Source organism: Mizuhopecten yessoensis, unplaced genomic scaffold, assembly GCF_002113885.1.
Source record: "Mizuhopecten yessoensis strain PY_sf001 unplaced genomic scaffold, ASM211388v2 scaffold3023, whole genome shotgun sequence".
In the NCBI taxonomy this organism is placed as follows: Eukaryota; Metazoa; Mollusca; class Bivalvia; order Pectinida; family Pectinidae; genus Mizuhopecten; species Mizuhopecten yessoensis.
Genome location: NW_018404837.1, coordinates 534,171 through 558,871, shown reverse-complemented (window position 1 = coordinate 558,871; position 24,701 = coordinate 534,171). Strand labels below are relative to the sequence as shown.

General features: G+C 39.0%; 2 protein-coding genes across 7 annotated transcripts in view; one reads left to right on the top strand and one right to left on the bottom strand.

Moving 5' to 3' along the window:
- Positions 1-416: 416 nt before the first annotated feature.
- The window catches only part of LOC110446864 (isopenicillin N synthase-like), a 26,414-nt gene continuing 2,129 nt past the window's right edge, over positions 417-24,701 (top strand). The window contains exons 1-5 of one of the 6 annotated variants that reach the window (XM_021492201.1): positions 417-554; positions 16,603-16,821; positions 17,326-17,433; positions 22,220-22,323; positions 23,802-23,905. In XM_021492201.1, the coding sequence (XP_021347876.1) occupies positions 16,607-16,821; positions 17,326-17,433; positions 22,220-22,323; positions 23,802-23,905 (531 nt within the window). In that variant the 5' untranslated portion in view covers positions 417-554; positions 16,603-16,606. Of the gene's footprint in view, positions 555-790; positions 930-5,241; positions 7,260-14,369; positions 14,827-16,602; positions 16,822-17,325; positions 17,434-22,219; positions 22,324-23,801; positions 23,906-24,701 lie in introns of those variants that run through there. The other 5 variants (XM_021492202.1, XM_021492203.1, XM_021492200.1 and 2 more) reach the window with 5 other exon arrangements.
- LOC110446852 lies at positions 7,487-13,136 on the bottom strand. Its single transcript, XM_021492175.1, has 2 exons — positions 12,215-13,136; positions 7,487-7,684 (listed from the first exon to the last, which is right to left on the bottom strand). The coding sequence occupies exon 1, from the start codon at positions 13,134-13,136 to the stop codon at positions 12,231-12,233; it is 906 nt and encodes a 301-aa protein (XP_021347850.1). The 3' UTR covers positions 7,487-7,684; positions 12,215-12,230.

Sequence of the window (24,701 nt, the reverse complement as noted above, 5' to 3'; positions counted from 1 at the left end):
TGGTGGATCTCTTTACCCTAAGGCCTGTACACAGTAGAAAAGTGGTGGGACTCTCTACCTTAAGGCCTGTATACAATAGAAAAGTGGTGATTGTCTCTACCTTAAGGCTTGTATACAGTAGAAAAGTGGTGAAACTCTCTACCTTAAGGCTTGTATACAGTAGAAGAGTGGTGGATCTCTTTACCCTAAGGCCTGTACACAGTAGAAAAGTGGTGGGACTCTCTACCTTAAGGCCTGTATACAATAGAAAAGTGGTGATTGTCTCTACCTTAAGGCTTGTATACAGTAGAAAAGTGGTGAAACTCTCTACCTTAAGGCTTGAATACAGTAGAAAAGTTGTTTGGTATATATATATTGATAATGGAGTCACATGAGTAAAACATATTGCAGCCGTTTATCATTAGACGTTTCACCTTAATATCTGCCAACTGCCACTAAACAGCTGGTCCACTGATCCACTGTTTCACTTTAAACCGCTGGTCCATCAATCAACTGGTTCCCTAAAATGCAGGTCCACTGATCTACAAGGACATCAGCCGCAATCCTGACCATCTGTGAGTACAAATATACATGTTATGTGTATGCTACATTGTCGATCATTTAGAGTTTCGCCATCACAGTGTTATGTACATATTGGGACCAGTAAGTAGAACGCGCATACTATTACACCTGTTGCAGGTTACAACCATGCATTATGTATACACATATATAGGTTAGAGCTTCGCTAAGGCCTCGTACACAAAGATAAACGTAACACCATCACAGGTGATTGCGTCGTTAAAATTTAGTAATAGATACGGTAGCAAATATACGTTAGTATTGCGCTCGGCTGAGTCTCAGTTGCTTAGTGCGTTCGTATGGTATACAAGGATTACCGGGTTTGAATTCTTGCCTGGCCCGTTAATGGTAACACACGAATGAAGATACAGGTATTTACTTATTTCATCTTTATCTGTTTTCATAGCTGTTCCGCAGAGTATGATATCTTTCTTTTAATTTTCGTTTGGTCAAAATTATATAAATGCCCGGCTAAAAGCTAACGCGCATTTCAGCTTTTGGCACACGGAACAGGGGGTCCAGATCATAAGAAGATGAGTAAGAACAATCATGATTCACAGCACTTTGTGTTGTATCTCTGATGAGTAGTACTCCCAATTTGCGATATACTAAAGACATTAATTGATAATAATTTCTGAAGTTAAAACAAACACACACACACACAAACGCACACTTTCGGCGGCGGGATTTTAAGGAAGGAACGTCTAATGTGCTACCGGATATATGTTATGTGTTAATGCTTTTCAGCAATATTATGCTGACTTATTTCGAAAGTTTTAACTCCCTTAACGGCAAGCATCTGTTAATGTTTCTGTATAAATACAGAGAGCATAAGATCGATCTAATAGGAATATATATATATAACAGTGAATTGTCTGTTTACAGTAGAAAAGTGATTCGCTCTTTACCTTAAGGCCTGTATACAGCAGAAATCTCTACATTAAGACCTATATATGTAGAAAAATTGATGGGGCTCTCTACCTTAAGGCCTGAATACAGTAGAACAGTGATGGTACTCTTTATATCAAGTACTGTATAATGTAGAAAGGTGATGGGGCTTTCTACCTTTATGGCCTGTTTACTGTAGAAAAAGAAGTGGGACCCTCTACCTTAAGGTCTGTATACAGTAGAAAAGTGGTGGGACTCTCTACCTTAAGGCTTGTATACAGTAGAAAAGTGGTGAAACTCTCTACCTTAAGGCTTGTATACAGTAGAAAAGGGGTGAAACTCTCTACCTTAAGGCTTGTATACAGTAGAAGAGGGGTGGATCTCTTTACCCTAAGGCCTGTACACAGTAGAAAAGGGGTGGGACTCTCTACCTTAAGGCCTGTATACAATAGAAAAGTGGTGAATCTCTCTACCTTAAGGCTTGTATACAGTAGAAAAGTGGTGAAACTCTCTACCTTAAGGCTTGTATACAGTAGAAGAGTGGTGGATCTCTTTACCCTAAGGCCTGTACACAGTAGAAAAGTGGTGGGACTCTCTACCTTAAGGCCTGTATACAATATAAAAGTGGTGAATCTCTCTACCTTAAGGCTTGAATACAGTAGAAAAGTGGCTGGTCCCTGCATATATGTGTAGTGAGACATTGTTTGGTATATATATATATTGATAATGGAGTCACATGAGTAAAACATATTGCAGCCGTTTATTATTAGACGTTTCACCTTAATATCTGCAACTGGATGAGATTTGATAAATATAATTCTTGTGCGTTTCCGGAATTTTATGTACAATGTATTGCAGAACAATGAAATCATGACACAGTACAAGATGGGCAAACTGGTCGGCTCTCAGGGACAGGTCAGTCCTCAGGAACTAGTCGGCCCTCAGAAACAAGCAGCCGTTTGATTAGCCCGGGTTTCTTGTGGCCCTAACACCAGACTTACACATTTTGACAGATATATGCCTGCATCGGGCTACTTTTTGATATAACTTCAAGTCCAATATTTGAACTCTCGAGTGCAGCCGTGTGTATATAAATACCATCAACGCATCGTCCCTTGATTGAAATGGTTAGTATAGAGTATACAAGATCTTCCTGTGAAAAAAATAGATTTGAGTAAAAACAAGTAATTGTCTGTTTTTCCCATGTCAGTATATCAGATTGGAGTGGAATGTTTCACCTGGTGATAGGAAAATAATCACAAAATTGTGTATCAATATCTTATATTTTCATTTTCCATTTAACATAAAAAAATGACTCGATCCTATATAGACTTATCATTCTAGTCATTAAATATGCTCCATGTTATTCTATATTACACGTGGTATATAACGCATATATAATTAGGTCAGTTGTTATTGGTAGTTACGTCAACAAACCTAGTTCTGAAGTACAACTCTCCTACGCAATTATAGTTCGTGCAATGATATCTATTCTTAAAAGATTAATAACGTAAATCAGGTATAGATGGCCAATATTTTCCTCTAAAATGCTACAAAATTAAACATGTGATAGACTACCGATTCTTATGCTAGATATATCAGGTATAACCCATTGGTCCAAGACCAACTCACTCAGCACTAAGTAGATGATTAGTCATGCACTTTCATTGACGTGTCAGTATATAATGGATTCTAATCAGGCCACAACAAGTGCTGTTACTTAAATGATCGTGTTTTTCTTTTTATATTTCACTGACGATATATACATGGTACACGTGTAAACACTAGAACATTCCTGAAATTTCATCCATCAGAAGGGCTCAAACCTTGTCGAAGTTCCTCCATCAGAAGGGCCCTAACCTTGTCGAAGTTCCTCCATCAGAAGGGCCCTAACCTTGTCGAAGTTCATCCATCAGAAGGGCCCTAACCTTGTTGAAGTTCATCCATCAGACGGGCCCTAACGTTGTCGAAGTTCATCCATCATAAGGGCTCAAACCTTGTCGAAGTTGATCCATCAAAAGGGCTCAAACATTGTCGAAGTTCCTCCATCAGAAGAACTCAAACCTTGTCGAAGTTCCTCCATCAGAAGGGCTCAAACCTTGTCGAAGTTCATCCATCAGAAGGGCTCAAACATTGTCGCAGTTCCCCCATCAGAAGAACTCCAACCTTGTCGAAGTTCATCCATCAGAAGGGCTCAAACCTTGTCGAAGTTCCCCCATCAGAAGAACTCCAACCTTGTCGAAGTTCATCCATCAGAAGGGCTCAAACCTTGTCGAAGTTTATCCATCAGAAGGGCCCTAACCATGTCGAAGTACATCCATCATAAGGGCTCAAACCTTGTCGAAGTTCATCCATCAGAAGGGCTCAAACCTTGTCGAAGTTCATCCATCATAAGGGCTCAAACCTTGTCGAAGTTCATCCATCAGAAGGGCTCAAACCTTGTCGAAGTTCATCCATCAGAAGGGCTCAAACCTTGTCGAAGTTCATCCATCAGAAGGGCCCTAACCTTGTCGAAGTTCGAATAAGACAACGATTCCGACTAGGTGTTCTTCTGATCGTTGTCCTCTTCTTCTTCCATGATGGTTTCTGGTTTGTCAACATTTCGTCCCTACAAAGCGTTTGCTCATGTAAGGTAGGATAAGGTTTTGCATTTATATCCCTTTTGCTGATGATTTGACGACAAAGTGCTCTGTACTTTAGCCAAACGTATCAACTGCGTTTGCATTGTCAGATTTGACATTCTAATTGGGATACATGTCACAGGGTCATTATGATCTAATTTATTGTATAGTTATAAGTAGTGTGTGTTGTGTGCTGTACGTTTGTCACCTGTGTATCGTAATGTGGAAAGCACCTTGTTACTATTTATAGCCCAGGGTGGTGTCCTACCCGTGTCGTGTCGTGGTCGTCTCTATATGTCCGTATTTGGTGTTGTTGATGAGTTATATGTAAGGAAGGTAACTATAGCATGAATGCTTAAATGTAGTCATAAATTGGAATATTTAATTTAAAGTATATAAATTAAATATCGGACTTGTCAAACATAGGTATTGTATACGGCGACATACTAATTCTAGGCCATATTTGTTTTGTAGGTGATTTTTTTCTGTATGAATCTGCAATGATGCTCCGGTCATAATAAATTCGACTCGAACCAACAGGACGTGTGGAGATTTTATTCAATAAATGTCCTGTGACATACATGTAATTAGAGTGGGATAATACAGCTAGTATATCAACACTCCTCCAAGGCAATTCAAATGTACAGTAGCCAATTTCATGTAGTATGGTCTGTCGTACCATTTCCGTACCAAGTCCGTGTAACATCTCCTCGTAGCGATTCTCTTTGAATTTCTTTGGAAACGGCCTACAAAGGGATTCGATTCCATATATGAGATGATTGTCTACATATACCATCAGTAGTGTTTTTTTTAGTGCTGAGTTAAACTCCCTAAACATTATTCCCTCCATTTTTGCTCTTACTTATGTTATCGAACCATGGCGTGAGTTTTTACTTGCAAGAACATTTGTCTGATATCTTGACCAAACTTTGCCATCGACAATAGAACAGAAAATGGTACTTCTGCTTAAAAGGGAAATAGCTCTGTTTAATTCATTAAGTGTGGCAATGATTTTCTTCATTACTAGTTATTTAACATCAATCGCAGTTTCATCTCAAAAAGCCATACCTGAAGTTACAGTGTATTTGAATATCAGCCCCACTATTCGTTACAGATAGCGAATTTTATTCACTTTGCAATACTTATTTTATGTAACTATTTCTATACATTATAGGTAACTGAAAGGAATCATGTCTGAGATGAATCACATTCCGGTTGTTGACCTGAGTAAGTCCAAAACACACCGGATGGAGGAAGCAATGAACGTGGTGAATGGTCTGGAGAATGTCGGTTTACTGTATGTTGATAACATCAAAGATTTTGACTTTGACAAACTGATGACTTGTTGCAGATGGGTCTTCAATCAGTCAGATGACGTGAAAAATAACATACTGAAGAAACTTTGGAACAACAGCAATAAGAACGTCTACCGTGGGTATTTCCCTGTCATAGAAAGCCAGGCTAGCAGAAAAGAAGGTTTTGATTTCGGGAAAGATATTGACTGGAGTACCGCCTCTGTATCACCAGAAAACTGGTTTTACGAAGAATCTGTTTGGCCAAAAGAGGATGGAAAGTTTCCTTTCAAGCAATTTCTTCAAGATCTTTATGGCACCATGCATGAAACAGCCATGGAGATTCTTAGGTTAGCTGCCGTAGGTTTAGGGATCGAGGAGCACTCCTTTACTGACATGTTTTCTTACCAGCCTTGTTCAACGTTTCGTCTTCTACACTATCCTCCATGGATTGATGGCCCGCCGGACAACGCGCGGACGGAGGATGGGCGGTTGATGACAACACCAGATCACACAGACTCTGGATTCCTTACGCTGCTGGCTACTTTCTCGTTTCAAGGTTTGGAATATGTCACCCCGAACGGGAATTGGATGCCAGTCAAACCCCGGCCTAATAGCCTCGTTATCAATATCGGTGATCTGTTTTCTCACATGGTTGGTGGACGTTTCAAAGCGACGCGTCATCGTGTCATAGATATAGGTATCGATCGCTTCTCTGTGCCGTTTTTCCTTGAGCCAAATTATGATAGAGAAGTCGGTTTCAACTTAATTGAACGAAGCGCCGGTGAGGATGTTAGTTCTTGTGAAAAATACGGACCGTGGGTAAATGCGCAGATGGCACGGAAAGGGTTCTACGAGTTTGTTTCTTTACCAAAGTTTTAGTTCGGGATATATACTTGATTTGGCAAATACCTCCGACGTTACTCCGGGAAAGAGGAAACTATACCGGAATTTCCTTTATTAAAACTTTCAAAAATTAAGAGATGCAGACCCAGTTTGAAAACAATTGCAAAGTAAAAGGCACTCTAAAAGATACTAAACTGAAGAAAGATGTGAAAGTTTGTGCACGCCGTGATTCATATTTTTCTAGCAAGAATTTTTGCGCCCCACTCGGGAAATATGATTTACTGAATCTTAGAAATTATAGGAAAAGAGACATCAGACAATGACATTTTTTTTTTTTTTTTTTTTTTTTTGTTGGAAAAACCATACCAATCCCTTTCCCTTAAGATTATAATTCTGTACACTCCAAATTTGAGATTCTGAACAGTTGGGTATAAGAGTGCTAGAGATGTCTCAGTATTTCTAACAGCTGACTTCACTGACACGGCACATTGTGGTTTAGTTACACCTGTCATTTGACTTTTTGTTTAACAAAGAAACAGACGTTTTCGAAAGATCGCAAAACAAATTTTCAATTATTGTTTGTGTGAAAAACAAATTTAGCGTTTATAACTAGATCCCTGCTTTTGTGGTGGCTTTGCTGTTCAGGGTGTTGTTCCTCTATCAGCCGTGGAAATAATTTGAAAACTAATAACACTCCTGCAGACTTAATCTGAAAACAGTGTCTAGGTGTGCAGGCTGTTTATAACTTTAGCACTTAGGGAAATGACTGAGCAGATCAGGGAAGATGTGGGCGTAATACGAATATAAATAGATAATTATACTGATTGTAGTTAATTAAACTGATCGAAAACAACATCATCTTAACTAATTACGCAAGGAGATATAGTTTAATCGGCCTCATCCGTGATATGTGCAGTGTGCAAAAGCATTTAAAACCCGGTCGTTGGTACATGTATGGGCAAACTATCGCTGGTCAGGCCGTTATGCTGTTGCTTCAAATTTAATGATGAATTTCTGTATGTTTTGTAAAATACATTAAAGAACGGTTAAAGCATAGAATTGTTTGTGGAGGGGATGGGTGGGGGTCGCATTACGGTTTGTGTTATATTGCACAATACCTGTTGTGTTAGTAATATTTATATTCTCCTTCGTCCCTCATACGAATATAAATTATTTCATATCCATAAATCGTAAGTGAACAAACAACAAAAAGACTATAATTCTTTTATACGCTATAATTAGCTAATCAATAATCGTTTGTTACAAGTAATTTCATGTATATCGTTATGTCACGAAACTGTGAATTGAACATTGAACAACGACTACATATTGAATCATCCTCTTCTCTCGTTCCTGAATACAAAAACAACCAAAACCACATCGGAATACGCATATCACCAAGTCCACGATGTTCAAATCCCTGCGCATTCCTCCGTAGGCTGATCCCCTCACAAATTAGCACATGTTTAATTAACAACACTACAACAAACAAAAACGATTATTACCATCAACTATAAACAATTCAGACCTATCCTATCCTATACATATTTCACTTCAACTGTTCATCTCAACCTTACACTCAACACTTGTCTTACTTTATTCTTAAAACTGTTATATAACCCATACCAACATTCGACAACCACGGTCTGCATATACTCCCTATGTTGAATTTGCACTTACATCAAAACAAAACAAACAAAAAAAAACCCAAAAAACAATAATAATATCAATTAATCACATACACACCCAATTAAACAAATTTAAAAAAAATTAATTGACGGAGCCAACGTGGAACATCCGTCTCTGTGTGTAACAAACACCTCGATGAAAACCCCCAGTTGAACCCAGGTATTTACACACCTGTACAGGTAAAGCACGGACTTCACGTGCCATTAGTTACTACAATTTACAGGTCCTTCACTCACAATATAACGAAACGAAATCTATTTATATTCTCCTTCGTCCCTCATACGAATATAAATTATTTCATATCTATAAATCGTAAGTGAACAAACAACAAAAAGACTATAATTCTTTTATACGCTATAATTAGCTAATCAGGTATCGTTTGTTACAAGTAATTTCATGTATATCGATACTACAAAGGTAAATTGTCGATATTGTGAGATTAGAGCCCCAATTTCTTAGACACTGCTAGCTTGTGAGATAAATCATCCAATACGTAACCATCTTTTGCTGTTTCGGACTTCCACCTACCGTGTGCCTTAAATAAACGGTCTGGGATGTCGCTATTGGCCGATTTTGACGCCCCTCCGTTTCTTATACTATGTATGCCGAACTCTGCCTTATCTAGGCCAATTCTCGACACAGCATCTAAGAATATTTCTCGGACTCGTGTATAACTTAATGCTTTGTTTATTTTTGCCAAAGAATAAGTCCCTGTCTTTTTGAAAAATACCACAGCTCTAAAAATATATTCATCTGATCCACTTGCCAATTTTGCTAAACTGATATATCTCTCTAAACATGTAACTGGGCACGTTAAATTGCCCGACCTAGCTATGTAGACAATATTACCTCGTCTATATACATCCGTCTTACTACTGATCACTCTAACTTCTACGTGAGACACTTTAAAACTTAAATCGGACATCCTTAACTGTGCAAGCTCATTAAACCTAAAAAATCCTGCAAAACCAAGTAAACAAAATGTACAAACTCTTACGTCTTTCAAACTATTGTGATCGTTAAAAACATTCACTATTAATCCAAGATGCTCAGGTGTCAACGGCGCCTTCTTAACTACAGGTTTCGATAGAAGACGTTTTGCTCCTTCAAAAGTTGTCAGCAAAAACTTGTCATAACACGGATTAACAACTGCGGCAAAATCATGCTGCCATTTTATACTATAAAAATTAGCATTAATAACAGACACTGAAACTTCCTGTTGAGCTAAGAACGATACATAAACACTCACTGTACTAACTTTAGCTGGTAAATATTCCAAATCCACCGTCTTGCACCAATTCAAACATTTCTTAAAATAAGCGTCCTGCATTTTGTTCGTACTTTTCGCACGACTACATCTCATAAGCGTCCCAACATTAGCAGCTGCCTGAACAAGCACAGAATTCTGTCCTTTAGCACGTATATCGTCCCATAAATATCCTATCTTGCCATCAGATTTCTTCAATAAATATAATAACTTATACAGATGTATATGTTTAATGAATTTCTTAATCATTATAATACCAAATATTCCACCAAAAACAAAAACCATGCCCCCAATTTTATGTCTCACCTCGGACCAACCCGAATTTCACTTATGTCTCGCCTCGGACCAACCCGAATTTCATTTATGTCACACCTCGGACCAACCCGAGTTTCATTTATGCCTCTCACCTCGGACCAACCCGAGTTCCATATATGTCTCGCCTCGGACCAACCCGAGTTTCATTTATGTCTCACCTCGGACCAACCCGAGTTTCAATTATGTCTCACCTCGATCCAACCCGAATTTCATTTATGTCTCACCTCAGACCAACCCGCCTTTCATTTATGTCTCACCTGGGACCAACCCGAATTTCAGTGTACCCAAATCCTAAAATAACCTGTTTATCTCTCGCTTCAACCCAACCTTAATTTCTTTGCTGTGAAGCCACAGATATAGATAACTGACCAAACCCTAATGCCAAACCGCCCCCAAGCGCTATCAATGCTAAAAGCTGTATACCGAATTATGACCAAACCATTCTGTAATTTATTCACAAAACAAAAGATATACTAATCCTACATAGATTATTGTATTTTATAATATTAAATGCCAAGATATTTATTTAATTCCATACCACGAACCCATCAATATCTCAATTGATATGGTAGTAAACCACGTTTGGAACGCTACAGCCTGAATACTTCAAACTCAACTAGCATTCTAATACTAATATATTATACCTTACCCGTTATATCACCCCAATTATGTAAAAAAACTCAATAAAAATACTAAAAAAACTCAAGTACTACATCAGTAACCATATGTACAACACTAATTGTTTACTCATTTTGACATTCCAGCTTTAAGACTAGCACATTAGATTGAAACGGTTTTAATGCGAATACACTATTAGTCTGTGAACCAGCTTTAAAAAAACTTGCCGGTTTTTCGAACTCGACAAAATCAGCTACAAACCACTTAAAACCTCGCTCGTACTGCGTTACCAACAACGGCCAGAAAGGTGCTGATGGCCAGTACGGTACAACCAATGTACCGTTTGCTTTACAAACTATGAAATGATTAATACACCTGGCTATCAAATACACTGGGGGTACCGCCCAGCATTTATGCTGTGCCCAATCAAAATTGAAAGCATTGACTCCAACTGATCCTGGACATGCGTACTTGGAGTAAAACTCACTGACCTTGTTATTGTTATTATTTGCAAACAAATCACACGTGTGTGGTCCCCATCTAGACTCAAACAGCTGAAAAATATTATATTCCACGGACCAATCGTCAAAATCAATAATTCGACTATACTGATCAGCCAAACCATTACTTTCTCTCGGAATCAACTGAATACACAACGAAAACTTAAAATGTTTAGCCAAGTTAAATATTGACATGGCTAACTCCTGCAGATCTACCCGCATACTTCCAACTTCCAACACCCGTGGTACACTCTGATTGTCCGTACTAATGAGAACACTTTTGTTATACAACAGTAAACAATAACTACGCAGTGTAATCTCTATGGCCTTCAGCTCCCTCCGTGTTGAACTTTTTCCCACATCTTCCATTGACCACATATTATGTACTATTCGATCTTTAAACTCGACACAAAATCCTGCACCTGCAAAACTACTAGCATCTGTGAAGATATGTAAATCAAACTCTAAGTCATAATCAGACAACTTCCGTGCTGCTAAACTCACCACATTTTCCTCCCAAAATTTGGCCTCCTCTATAACCTCAGCGGCAACCTGGCCAACCGTATCCCAACTTTCTCTCAGACATATTTCTCTATGTAAGGACCTAGTCCGAAATCTACACACATTCCCAAGACTTTCCAATACTGACAAAACTTTCCCAGCAAATCTAGCCATATCTCTAGCAGAAATTCTACCACTATGTTTCAATAGCCCTCTAGCTATATTTTGTATTCCTAACCTTTTATCCTCATTGATATCAAGCAACCCGACGTCTAATTTCCACACAAAACCTAACCACTCTAATGTCTGTACTGGACTCCACACACTTTTATCACTATTCGGTAAAATTCCCGCCAATTCTAAATCACACTGAACTGCTTCTGATATTTTTAACGTTGATTCAAAAGTACTGTCTATTCCTAACCCATCATCTAGATAACCTACCATTCTAAATCCTTTCGATCTCCATCTCCTTACTAACGGTCTCAACATTTTACTAAATATCTGTGGTGCCGATGACAAGCCAAAGGGGAGACAACTAAAGACAAAATATCTACGTGCTCCATTTAATTCCCACGAAAAACCTAAATACTTAACGTGAACTGGATGAATAACAATATGATGGTACCCGGACTTAAGGTCAAATTTAAACATGAAACCATCCGATAAAAAATAATTAACCACTTCTTTTACACCTTCCATCTTAAACTTTTTCTTATCCTCATATGCGTTTACTCCTCTCCAGTCCAAAATTAACCTTTCTTTACCTTTAGGATTTACCGACACTGACAAAGGATTCACTACAAATGTTACCTCTTTACTTTCTAATACAACACCAGACTCCAATAAATCAGTAATAGCTGTATTAACAAATGATGCATGTCGTATAGCAGATTTGTTATTAAACGAAAACGCCCTCACCGGTTCCCTTATAAAAGGTATTAAATACCCCCCTTCTACAACGTTACAAATCGCTTCAGAAGCCTTTAATGTATGTCTCCAAAAAACACTACACATCTTAAGCCTTCCCTTAACAGACCTTTTGTCTTTTTTAACAGGGATTTCAAAATCACCTTTCTCTAAATCATCAGCTAAATTTGCATCACAGTCAATTCTTACCATATCAATGGAAACCTTAGGATTTTGGTCCTGGTGCTGTCTGGGTAATTGAAGGCAAAGCCCTGACTTTCCTTGGGCAGTTCTGTGCCCAGTGTCCAGCCCCGTTACAATAGTAGCACACTCCCCCGGTTCTTCCCGTGTTCGTCCCATTCGCTGCTCCGCCGAAACTGTTGCCGGCGAACCTGTTGACACCGCCTCCGACAAACTGAGGCATTCCTCCTTGGAAGAACGGTGCTGCTCCTCCCCCTCCGAAACCCTGCTGGGCCCCGGGGTTCTCCCCCATGTATCCACCAAACTGTTGAAGGCCACGAAAAAGCTGTTGTGACTCCTGTGAAGGAAACCCATATTCCCTTCGGTCTCTCTGCTGTCCCCCGCTGGTATAATTATTCTGTCCTCCCCGTGCATAGGGCTTACCGCCGTGCCCTTTAACCTTACGACTTCGAATATCCCTGGCCTCTGCCTGACGTAATCGCGCTGAATCCTCAGCGTCGTCAGCAATAGGATCGTCCAAATATTCACCCACGGTATCCCAGCCATGTCTATCGGCTATTTTAACAATTTTGTTCCTCTCCCCAAGGGCCGCCACACACGCTTCTAACTTTTCTGTAGCACACTGCCTGTTGCCTTCTTCTACGAGCGCCACTGCATGCTTCAATTCCACGATTCTGTCGGAATAAAACTTGACTTGTTTCTCGTTGGACTGAAACTTGTATTTAAAGTCACTTTTACTGTTTTCTGCCACCAACTCGTCATGTGCCTGAAGCTTGGCGTCAATTTCCTTAAAAATACTGAACTTCTGTCTCTTTAACACGGAGTCAAGCCGTGACGAAAACAATGACAACGCATCTTCTGTGGTAAGGCTATTAGCTGAACTCTCATTGGAGACTGTTGCTTCCCTCTCGACAGGTTCCTCCTCGCTCATCATAAAAAATAATTGACGGAGCCAACGTGGAACATCCGTCTCTGTGTGTAACAAATACCTCGATGAAAACCCCCAGTTGAACCCAGGTATTTACACACCTGTACAGGTAAAGCACGGACTTCACGTGCCATTAGTTACTACAATTTACAGATCCTTCACTCACAATATAACGAAACGAAATCTATTTTCGGTGACAAACCTCTTCCAAAGTTTCCACGCTGACGATCTGTCCACTTTGAATTTGTCGGCAACTTTCGTAAATAATCCCCGAGGGACATTCCACTTGTTATGTCTCCTCCACCTTCAGTAATACTCTGTATAATCAATGTTCGCATATCCTCACTAATTGCCTTTCCATTTATATATATATCCGTCCCAAGCTGTAAGATAATACACAAGTATTAAGTTATTCCCGCCAAAAAAGAATGGGCGGATCTACCGGGCTCAGTTGCTCTAAGCGCATTGTTAGTTTAAGGACATATTAAATCCATACATTTTAAACACCAGNCTACCCTACATATTTACCTAGGAAACATACATCATACAATATACCTGTAATTTGTGTAAGAGTTATCTATCTTTTGGATACATGTTACATGAACATTAAAGACAATATAAGCGAATTATCTTCTTTCCTGATAAATGTCATCGTAAACCTGGTACCGTGACTTGTGTGAAATATTGTGCCACCCTAGATTGAGAAGGGGGATTTCTCAGCCCCACCCATAATAACTATGTGACGGCACATCAACAATGCAATGACGTCAGGTCAACGATAAATAACCGTCACTTCTACAATACATTGTTAAAACACTGTTCCATTATATAATATGACAGAGTCAAAAAGAAAAGAGAAAAAGAATCATTCATCTCCTTGAGGTGAGATAGGATTCTCAACTATCGGAGAAATATTCCTTTGCAAGCCTTGTAATTTCCAATCTCCCTTCGGATTATAACCCCTATCTCACCCACAAATAAGTAAAAGATAGATTCATTGCATAAACTAAGTAGCGTTATTTGATAATTCAGAATTATCAATGCAGACAGCAGTGTTATATATATAAAAAAATATGTCATCAATTCATTTAGCATTTAATTAAAATTGCACCGAAAGTGAAAACGTTCCATATCGCTTAGATTAATATTAATGTGATAAGAATGTCAAGCTATCTCTAATCGAGAATGATATCAACCCTATATCCAAAGTATTTCTATTTTGCAAACAACAAATGTTTGTAATATATTTGAAAACAAAACACGTATACTGTAATCTGTTATGAAATATATGGTGTTAATATTTTCTTTAATATACTTTTCAAGCCGCTAGTTAAAATATTGTTCCAAACAGATGATAGATATGTATTAAAGTCCATATGAAAGTCATGTCATATGTCAAGTATGAGATGAGAACATCTCATTATATTCTGCTACCTTTTATGGTCCCGGATTGATGGTGACGAGTGGATGAAGATGGCCTGATTACTGATGAGCAGTACTATTCGTAGTCACGTGATTACATGTATGTGTCATTATTATGCATTACGAATCATCAGCCAATGACACAGCAAACCAATGTAAATACTTAAAAATGATTAGGATAAGGTCTCAAGTAAGTATAAATAGGTAGCAGCCATAATTATCTTGTGCAAAATACTTTTTATAGACTTCAGACAGGAGATAAAATTCACAGGTAAGTTAATATATATATATATTTAATAGTATTCTGTGTGTCGTTTTGAGTAATAATTTGATATAGTACAATATGGCTTCAGTGACAGATGATTTACCAGTGACCTTTTTGATTGTTGACAAGTCTGTGTATTTATTGTGTGCGTATGTGTTGTGTATGTGTGTGTATATGGTTTATGTGTGTGTTATGTGTGCGTGTGTTAGTGTGTTGGGGGTATGCTTTGTTCCGACAAACGTATATTTAACGATTGTTAACTAGCAAACCCTGTACACCTTATAATTGCAATTATTACTCACATGGTCCTAAATAGTACAAGAAATATGTATATTAACTACAGGACTAATGTATACCTGTGTAGTTTTCTACTGATATGAAGGTAGTTTTTGGATTGCCATTATTGAAAAGACAATTTTCTTTCAATCATTGTGGGGTTGACGTTTATATCAAATCCTAAAACATCTAATGCGAATATCTACCTACCAAGAAAGGCCCAAACATACGTCTCGAAATTGGTTCTTGGTATTTGTGGTAAGTAAACCCCGGTATTTGTCTCCCTCGTGTAAAATGACAAAAAACAGTGGTTTGTTACACAAAGCCAACCCATCATCTGATCATCAGAAAACTCTGTAAAGAACAACAAGAAGGAAGAAATTATCTAGAATTAACCTATATTTTTCTTATAATTATGTTAAAGCTTTAGGGTCCATACTAGTTGAAAAGGTAATACGGATAATCGTGTTTTATTGAATTTAACAGCTGTTTAGCCATTATTGTATTTATTTGAAAAAGTGTAAATTAATGTTTCACACATTTACCGATTCTCTACATTAACAAATGAAATCTGTGTGATAACTTTATGAAACGAAAAATGCTTATGAATATTATGTCACTCAACCGTCGTTTTCATACCTATTTTTGTCTTCCAGTCATTACAAAGATACACCTATAAACAAAAAACGCTAATCAAGAAACTTAGCATTGTACATCAAAATCCGTTCACTGATATAATTTTGCAGATGATCTTAACTACAATGTAATACAATATTTATAACATATACAGGACAAATTCAAAGCTATTGTAAGCAGGGCATGACCTAAGATCGGAGTAACAATATATTTACATGCTTAACTTTCCTCATACCACACAAAATTGAAATCTATTAACTTGTACATATTATTAAACAAAAATATACATAAGAGCTGTTAAAAATATGTCATACACTGAGCAAATATGTATGAAAGATTGCATTTTCTTCTTTAAATTTAAACATTCTATAGACTTTCATTAAGAAGTATTTGACTGCTTCGTTAATGATAAAATCCACTGTTTTTTAAAAATATGAACCTCTACACAGGAAGATTTTATAGTTGTTAAGTTCGTATAAATCTTTGCCATAAAAAAATCACTGCATAGACCTAATAATTAGGTTACGACGACCATTTTATAAAACACAATTGAAACAGAATCTTGTTGCAGTTCCTGCAGATTGTGGGCAATATCGGACTATCAAAATGGTAACAGGAAATATTATTAATTGAAAGAAAGTTATAATAATAAGTGCTACCTTGATAACACAACCGTCAGAATCAAGCCTTCTCCTCCCCCACCCTCTTCCTTCTCTTCTTAATATAACTGCAGACAGAGTGACGACAAACTTGTTCCGTTGTATGTTTTTTTTACATATGGTAAAAACGCTTACACATTAGTGACAATAAGAATATTAATTGTTACGAGGAAAATATAAATCGTTATATTTTTCCATTTTTTTCTCTCAGCAATATGAAAGTACTAGCTTACATGTTGGTGCTTTTGTCACTAGAAGTACTGAAATGTGCCTCGTTATCTAAAGACCATGCAAACGACACGCAACGACTACCAACACCTCCAGCTGTACCTTCCAGGACACAAACTGACCCAGCACCTCAGACGGATGGACATAAGACATCTGGCGCCGCGACACTTCATGGCCCAAACAGATGTAACTCTACCATCGAGTAAGTTATTGTAAAATTATAATACTGATAAATATGTAGCTTTATTAATCATGAACTGTAAACATTTATTAATGACTTGTTATTGATTTGCTAGATATGTCACTCTCAAAAACGGATTGTTTCTATCCTAAAAAAGATAAACAGTAAAACTTGATATCACAGATTTACTAAGGATTATGAACTCTTATTCTCGTGTAACGTTCATAGTGTGTAATACATATACTTTTGATTGCACCTCTAGAAAAAATCGCTTATGATTGTTCTCAGTCTCAAACACTGTCAACCATGAATTAAGAGACCACAAACGGGAAGTAAATATGTAACTCTCCTAATTTAATTTTAATTGACAGTGCAATCGCTACAGTTTGGAATATTTAAAGTTGTTTTTTATACAAAGATGACTTCTTAAGTGAGGTAGTCGAAGGTTTAATGATTCACTTTTTACAAATTAAAAATGGACATGTCACATACATATTTTATTTTGTAATTTCTCATTGGGCTTAGGTACGACGGGATTGTAGAAGAAACATTTAGATTCACAGGAAAAGTGCGACAGCCATGTAAGGGAGATACTGTTGGTACCGTAACGTGTATTGATGGTTTCTACACGACGTAAGTAATTATATAAACACATCGTGTATTGATGGTTTCTACACNCTGCACTTTGTTTTTATTATTATTTGAAAAAAGCTACATGTGGTGGTATTTAAGATAAAACTATGAGACAATGCAGACGTGAAACTACTTTCACAGTTTGAAACAGTTAGAACATTTCACGTTTTTCAACATATCGTAAAATGTAACTATTCTTTGAATAACTTGACACTAGCGTACGTGAAATAATTTTGGCGCTCATTTGACAACTAAAGTTCATAAGGTCCCACGAGAGTAATCATGGAGAGCGTACAGGTGCAAATTGAATACACAGAGGGGAAAATAAGTAAATTTAACATCCCACCAAAACCGTGTAGATACGAGGAACTCAAGTGTGATATCCAAGCAAGGATTCAAAGTTTGAGTGGTAACATGTTCGGTTTCCAATATTTGGATGACGAGCAAAGCTGGATTATTGCCGTTTCGGATACATGTGTGACCGAGGCTTTTCGATGTGCATCGTCAATAGCGGGAACACTGATGAAGAGAATGAAGCTGAGTATTTTCAAAGGAGAGTCGCCCAAGCCAGTGACACACATTTCTAAACCGACCAGCATGGCAATCGATGATCTTCAAGATGACATAAATGTCAAGCAAAGGAACATTTGTGTCTACAGGAGAAAAAAATACAGCAACCCCAGAACTAAGATGGAAAAATCCAAGTCTCCGTATGGGTCACACAAAGCGCCATTGTGAATTGGGTCCATGTAAGGGTCCCCAATACTGTAACGATATTGACAAGCACGACAACGAGAACAAATAGACCAACGATGCCGTTGCGTGCGTGACAAGCTTAGCAAAAGAGCTAGAAAAACTGCAAACGATGATCGCCGTCAAAAGAAAGAGCGCAAGATGAAACATGCAACACTTTCTTCAGCAAAGTTTTGCCGTCTTTGGTCAACATCGACACTGACAGAAACTATCCTATCGGCATGTTTGGTGTCCGGTCGTTGTGCATGGGGGCGATCCACCCTGATATGACAATACTTCAAAAGTTTTACCGGGGAATTATCCCCAAAAAACTTGTCAGGTGCATCAACCTCGTTTAAACACGTTTTAAAGAGCGGAAGTCTACACGACAATTCTAGGAAAACTCACACCGGTGGTAACCCGATTAAAAAAATTATGGAGGTTTGGGGTGTATCATTCCCTGATTTCAAGATATCGACCCCCGGAAACTACAACGTTGCATGTACCTCTACCCCGGACACCAGAACGTCGCTTCACCCGGTTATGCCCCATACAACGTTGGCTACGGGACAGACCCCCCAGCAACCGGTCATATCCTACCCAAAATTCACTGCAAGACAGACACCCCATCAACCGGTCATGTCCTACCCAACGTTCACTGCCGGACAGACACCCCGCCAACCGGTCGTGTCCTACCCATTGTTCACTGCCGGACAGACACCCCACCAACCGGTCATGTCCTACCCAACATTCACTGCCGGACAGACACCCCAGCAACCGGTCATGTCCTACCCAACGTTCACTACCGGACAGACACCCCAGCAACTGGTCATGCCGTACCCAACATTCACTGCCGGACAGACACCCCACCAACCGTCCATGTCCTACCCAACGTTCACTACCGGACAGACACCCCACCAACCGGCCATGTCCTACCCAACGTTCACTACCGGACAGACCCCACCAACCGGCCATGTCGTACCCAACATTCACTGCCGGACAGACACCCAACCAACCGGCCATGTCCTACCCAACGTTCACTACCGGACAGACACCCCAGCAACCGGCCATGTCCTACCCAACGTTCACTACCGGACAGACACCCCAGCGACTGGTCATGTCCTACCCAATATTCACTGCCGGACAGACACCCCACCAACCGGCCATGTCGTACCCAACGCTCACTACCGGACAGACACCCCACCAACCGGCCATGTCGTACCCAACGTTCACTACCGGACAGACACCCCAGCAACCAGCCATGTCCTACCCAAGTTTCATTGCCGGACAGACACCCCACCAACCGGTCATGTCCTACCCAACGTCCACTTCCGGACAGACACCCCACCAACCGGTAATGTCCTACCCAAGTTCGTTCACTGCCGGACAGACACCCCACCAACCGGTCATGTCCTACCTAAGTTCGTTCACTGCCGGATAGACACCCCACTAACCGGCCATGTCCTACCCAACTTCGTTCACTGCCGGACAGACACCCCACCAACCGGCCATGTCCTACCCAATGTTCGCTACCGGACAGACACACCAGAAACTGGTCATGCTCTACCCAACATTCACTGCCGGACAGACACCCCATCAACCGGCCATGTCCTACCCAACGTTAACTGCCGGACAGACACCCCACCAACCGGTCATGTCCTACCCAACGTTCACTGCCGGGCAGACACCCCACCAACCGGTCATGTCCTCCCTAAGTTCGTTCACTGCCGGACAGACCCCCCATCAACCGGCCATGTCCTCCCCAAGTTCGTTCACTGCCGGACAGACACCCCACCAACCGGCCATGTCCTACCCAACGTTCGCTACCGGACAGACACCCCACCAACCGGTCATGTCCTACATACCATATGTTGTTTCAGCCATGTGGGAAAATTATACCTAACTGTTTTCGTTCTTATTAATTTTTTGTTCAATATTGAATAAATACTGCAGTGACAATTGAAACTGTTTAGTTTTTATCAAGACAGGAAATACTTATACCGGCAAATATATGCTGCCGGTATAAAAAGTATTCATGCAATATATATGCATATTCTTACAATTTCGTTCTGTTGTAAATGCTTAACGAAACAGTCTAATATGGTAATTAACTGATATAGATATATACACATGTATGTATGCGGCATACAAATAATTAAAAACATTTACAAATATATTTAACGCGTGTACATTTGCATGTAAACGTAACATCTTGCACCGTTCTACGGTATTACTTTTCATTGCAGCGGCCGGTATGGACAGCTTTCCAGCACTTGTAATATTCTTCATTTTGCCCTCTTGTAATCATAAATACCAGAATAGTTCACGAAACTGTGGATAAGTACACATTCAACGAAACATTCAAGTCATGACACATGGTTTGAAACATGTACATGCAATGTAAAATTTACATTTCCATATACGTGTATGCGTAATCTTAAGTTGACAATGCGCGCAAACAGCAAGTCTCCAAAATAGATACAATGTTGTACAGTGCTTCTGAAATCAAGGACGACACCGACCTCAAACGTTCTATCGAGCAATCGTTGAGCCATATGCAGTGAGTGACACGCTGAAACAAATACTATATTTGCGTGATTGCACAACCCACTTACATCGTTCGCAAACCGTCCGAACAACGGGCCAGGGCGACCGAGGGTTAAATCACCTAGATGTGCCGTAACACGCGCACAAATACGTCATATACGCGTACTTATTATTTAACACTTTTTCTAATTTCTTAATGCAAACCTCTCAATATTGGGGTTGTTGTGTCAGGTAAAGAAACACGTACAATGTACCTTTAGTGGACTGCATGGAGTTGTTCGCCGATAAGAGTTCATAGGTCATTTGTAAGTTATCAAAACACGACTGGAACTTACCCGTGTTAAATGTGTCTGTTACGCTTTGTATGGGAACTTCAAACCTCCTTTTCACGGTTGATACAAAAATGTCCCCGTTACCACGGAATTAGATCAAAGTCCGTGCCGTTACCTAGTTGTATACTACATGTACACGGGTGTATCTCTGAGTGCCAACATTTTTAATGACTTCCCATCCTTCGTAATACACATGTTTTTTTAGTCGTATGTTCGTGTCGTCATTTCCGTATTGCGTATCGGGCATTTCAATGCCGTAGTGTATAAATTACAGTAACACCAGGCTATAAACTATAGTACACGTGTGTCATAATGATGTGTCAACACCCGATATCGAGAAATGTGNCATTGTTGGTTTCTACACAACGTTAGTAGTTATATAAACACATCGTGTATTGATGGTTTCTACACNCTCAAAAGATTCCGATACAAAGAAATAAACTGACTCACCGAAAGTTACTGACATGGCATGAGACCAGACGACTTCAAGAAGGTCATATATGAAGCGCATGGAATGCGGACTGATAGGTTTTGTGTACCAACCTTACATGTGCATATCACGTGCTTACACCAGTTCACAAGCTCGAGGTCGTTACGATTGTGACTGTCGCCGTCGGTCAAATTACGCTGTCAATTACGCTCTGTTGAGTGAATTGTTTTTATAAATGCAGTACACTGAATCTATTAAGATCCATATGAAAATGCATGTGTAAGTGCACGTGAGAACGGCGTACTATGCGAAAGCCTTTGGTTAGAGGTACATACATCATGTATGTACCGGACATGTAAATATACCATGCGCTAGCAGGCTGTGGAATGATGTCCAAACTTGTACATAATTGGGGGTAATTTAATTGGTTCCATAAAAGAATAATAGATTGTCACATTTAATATCATGATTTTAATTAATTTCCATCATTTTTGNTTAGTGCATCAGGTAATTGTATTTATTACCGAAACCCGCTTAAGATAAAATATATTATGCTGCTAATATAATTTTAGTCTACATTATCTATCATCATGAAATTACACATTCTAATGCAAATATGATACCGCGTTTTTATCATGCGCGCAGGTAGTTAGATTAAGGTGTTGAAAATATATACTGACGGAGAAAATACTCTCTCAAAAGTACATTTCAGATTTATGGACTACATTACGTTTCTATATTTCAGGACAGGGACTGGTGTTGGTACAAGAAATGTAACAAGGAGAATGATAAACACTGTAACAACGTGTTGTTTCTTATACAAAGAAGTACAGAGCATGTGTGTTAAAGGTATTCTATTGGCAGAGCATGTGTGTTNATTGAATTTTGAAAAAAACAAGAGGCCCAGAGGGCCTGTATCGCTCACCTGAATATGTTTAAAATAAATGGTATGAAGTAGGTGCTGTAAGTACATATGAAATTTCAGAAAGATCCATCCAGTACTTGAGATATAGCGAGAACAAACTTCAAACAGAGCCCCACCCCTATATGCAACTAAGGGGGTCATACCCACCAATTATACAAAATTGAGTCCCCTTGACCCAAGGATGCTCCAGACTAAATAAGGATAAAATCCCATAATCCTGATGGTCGAAGAAGGATTTTAAAGGTTTTACCTCTATTTCTCCTATTGGGCCCCGCCCTTCTGCCCCTTGGGAGACCACATCCACTGCATCCCTATACAAAATTGAGTCCCTTTTGCCTAAGGATGCTCCAGACTAAATTAGGATAATATCCCTTAATCCCTATGGTAGAAGAAGGATTATAAAGGTTTTACCTATAATATTTCCCCTATTGGGCCCCACCCCTCAGGTCCCTTGCTTCAGACCAAATATGGAACAAATCCTTTCATTCCTACAGAAGAATAAGGATTTTAAAGAATTTGTTATATTTCCCCTGTTTGGCCACGCCCCTCAGCCCCCAGTGGGGCCATACCTACGGTATATACAAAATTGGTTCCCCTTCACCCAAGAATGCTTTAGACCAAATATGGAACAAATCCTTTCATTCCTACAGAAGAAGAAGGATTTTAAAGAATTTGCTATATTTCCCCTNGATGCAGTTGTTAAGCCCCAACAGTTAGACAGCAGCTAATAATGTCCGATTTTATTTTCTTATTTTCTTTCAAAAACGAAGTAAAGAAATACACGTAGGAGTATTGTCGTTGGAAAGGTCTCACGGTGATGATTTTGAGACCAGGTCCATGAATATTTTGCTTCAAATCTTATCGCTATGATAATTTAGATATAAACGGTAGTCACATGTGGTGTTGGAAATTGACGTTAACTTTCTCATTAAAATCATCTGGTGTCCCCCTGCGGTCTATTGTAGGGGTTATTTTTAGTTCTGTTTTGATGTTTCTTTGTTTTTTAATCAACTTTGAATCGTATTGACGATATATTTTTATGTTTCGGTTATAATTTACATTACCGTACTTTATATTCAACGCTTCGAGGTATTATAAAAACAAATATGTAAATGAAGCGTCAATCATCCTGGATCCCTTCGTTACTGAACAAATATAAAGTATCATCTCTGTGTAATTTGCCATCTTTAATTTGCCGATTTGATTGCCGCCGATGTAGTGAATGCCATATTTTCAGTTTTTTCCTTAAAATTCCACAAGTGCTCTTTGACGCATAGCCACCCTCGTTATCACGCCATTGTTTGGAGTCGTTATACAATATAAGGAGTTGCACTAGATAGGTATTTGCGATATATTTTGTATTAAATGTATGTAATGTGTACTGTTACCTTTGATATCCCAGACACCACGACATTGGCTGTTCTCATTTCCATCCCGGCAGTATTGGTAGGTATAATCACTCTCACGTGTGGGGTATGCTGCTACTGCTGTTGCCGACGCAGCCAAGTAAAAGCAAATTGTTTTTTACTACATTGAATTGCTTTACAAAATAACATTTCACATTTGCGGCAGACAGAAGATTTCTCACCCCNTCAGGGGAGCCAGACCCACGGTTTATACAAAATTGGTTCCCCTTTACCCAAGGATGCTTCAGACCAAATATGGACCAAATCCTTTCATTCCTACAGAAGAAGGATTTTAAAGAATTTGCTATATTTCCTCTATTTGGCCCTGCTTCTCAGCTCCCAGGGGGGCCAGACTCACGGTTTATACAAAATTGGTTCCCCTTCACCCAAGAATGCTTCAGACCAAATATGGAACGATTCCTTTCATTCCTACAGAAGAAGAAGGATTTTAAAGAATTTGCTATAATTCCCCTATTGGGCCCCGCCCCTCAGCCCCCAGGGGGGCCAGACCCACGGTTTATACCTGTGATATAACTGTGATATGAATTGCTGTTTTAGTAGACCAACAATTATTTTATGTACATTTATTTGCTGTGATACTACTTTGTCTTTTGACTAACCAATTTTACTAACAGAGGACCCTGTGGAAGATTAGCTTTGCTAAACAGGTTTTTTATCCTCAATAAATAAAGTTTATTATTATTATTATTATTATTACAAGCTAACCGGTAATAAGATTTATATATATATTTTAAATGCCGCCGTGACTATTATCCATAATTATGTTTATTGAAGATTTAAAAGAAACTGTGGTTAGGTATACATGTAGCAAACACTAGTGAAAGCAAGTTTTTTTTATAAAAGCAATGGATAAAGTCTTGAGTGTAATCAGCCCA

Bases quoted from the DNA above. Each gene is read 5' to 3' on its own strand.
- LOC110446852 (XM_021492175.1), bottom strand. From the start codon at position 13,136: ATGAGCGAGGAGGAACCTGTCGAGAGGGAAGCAACAGTCTCCAATGAG.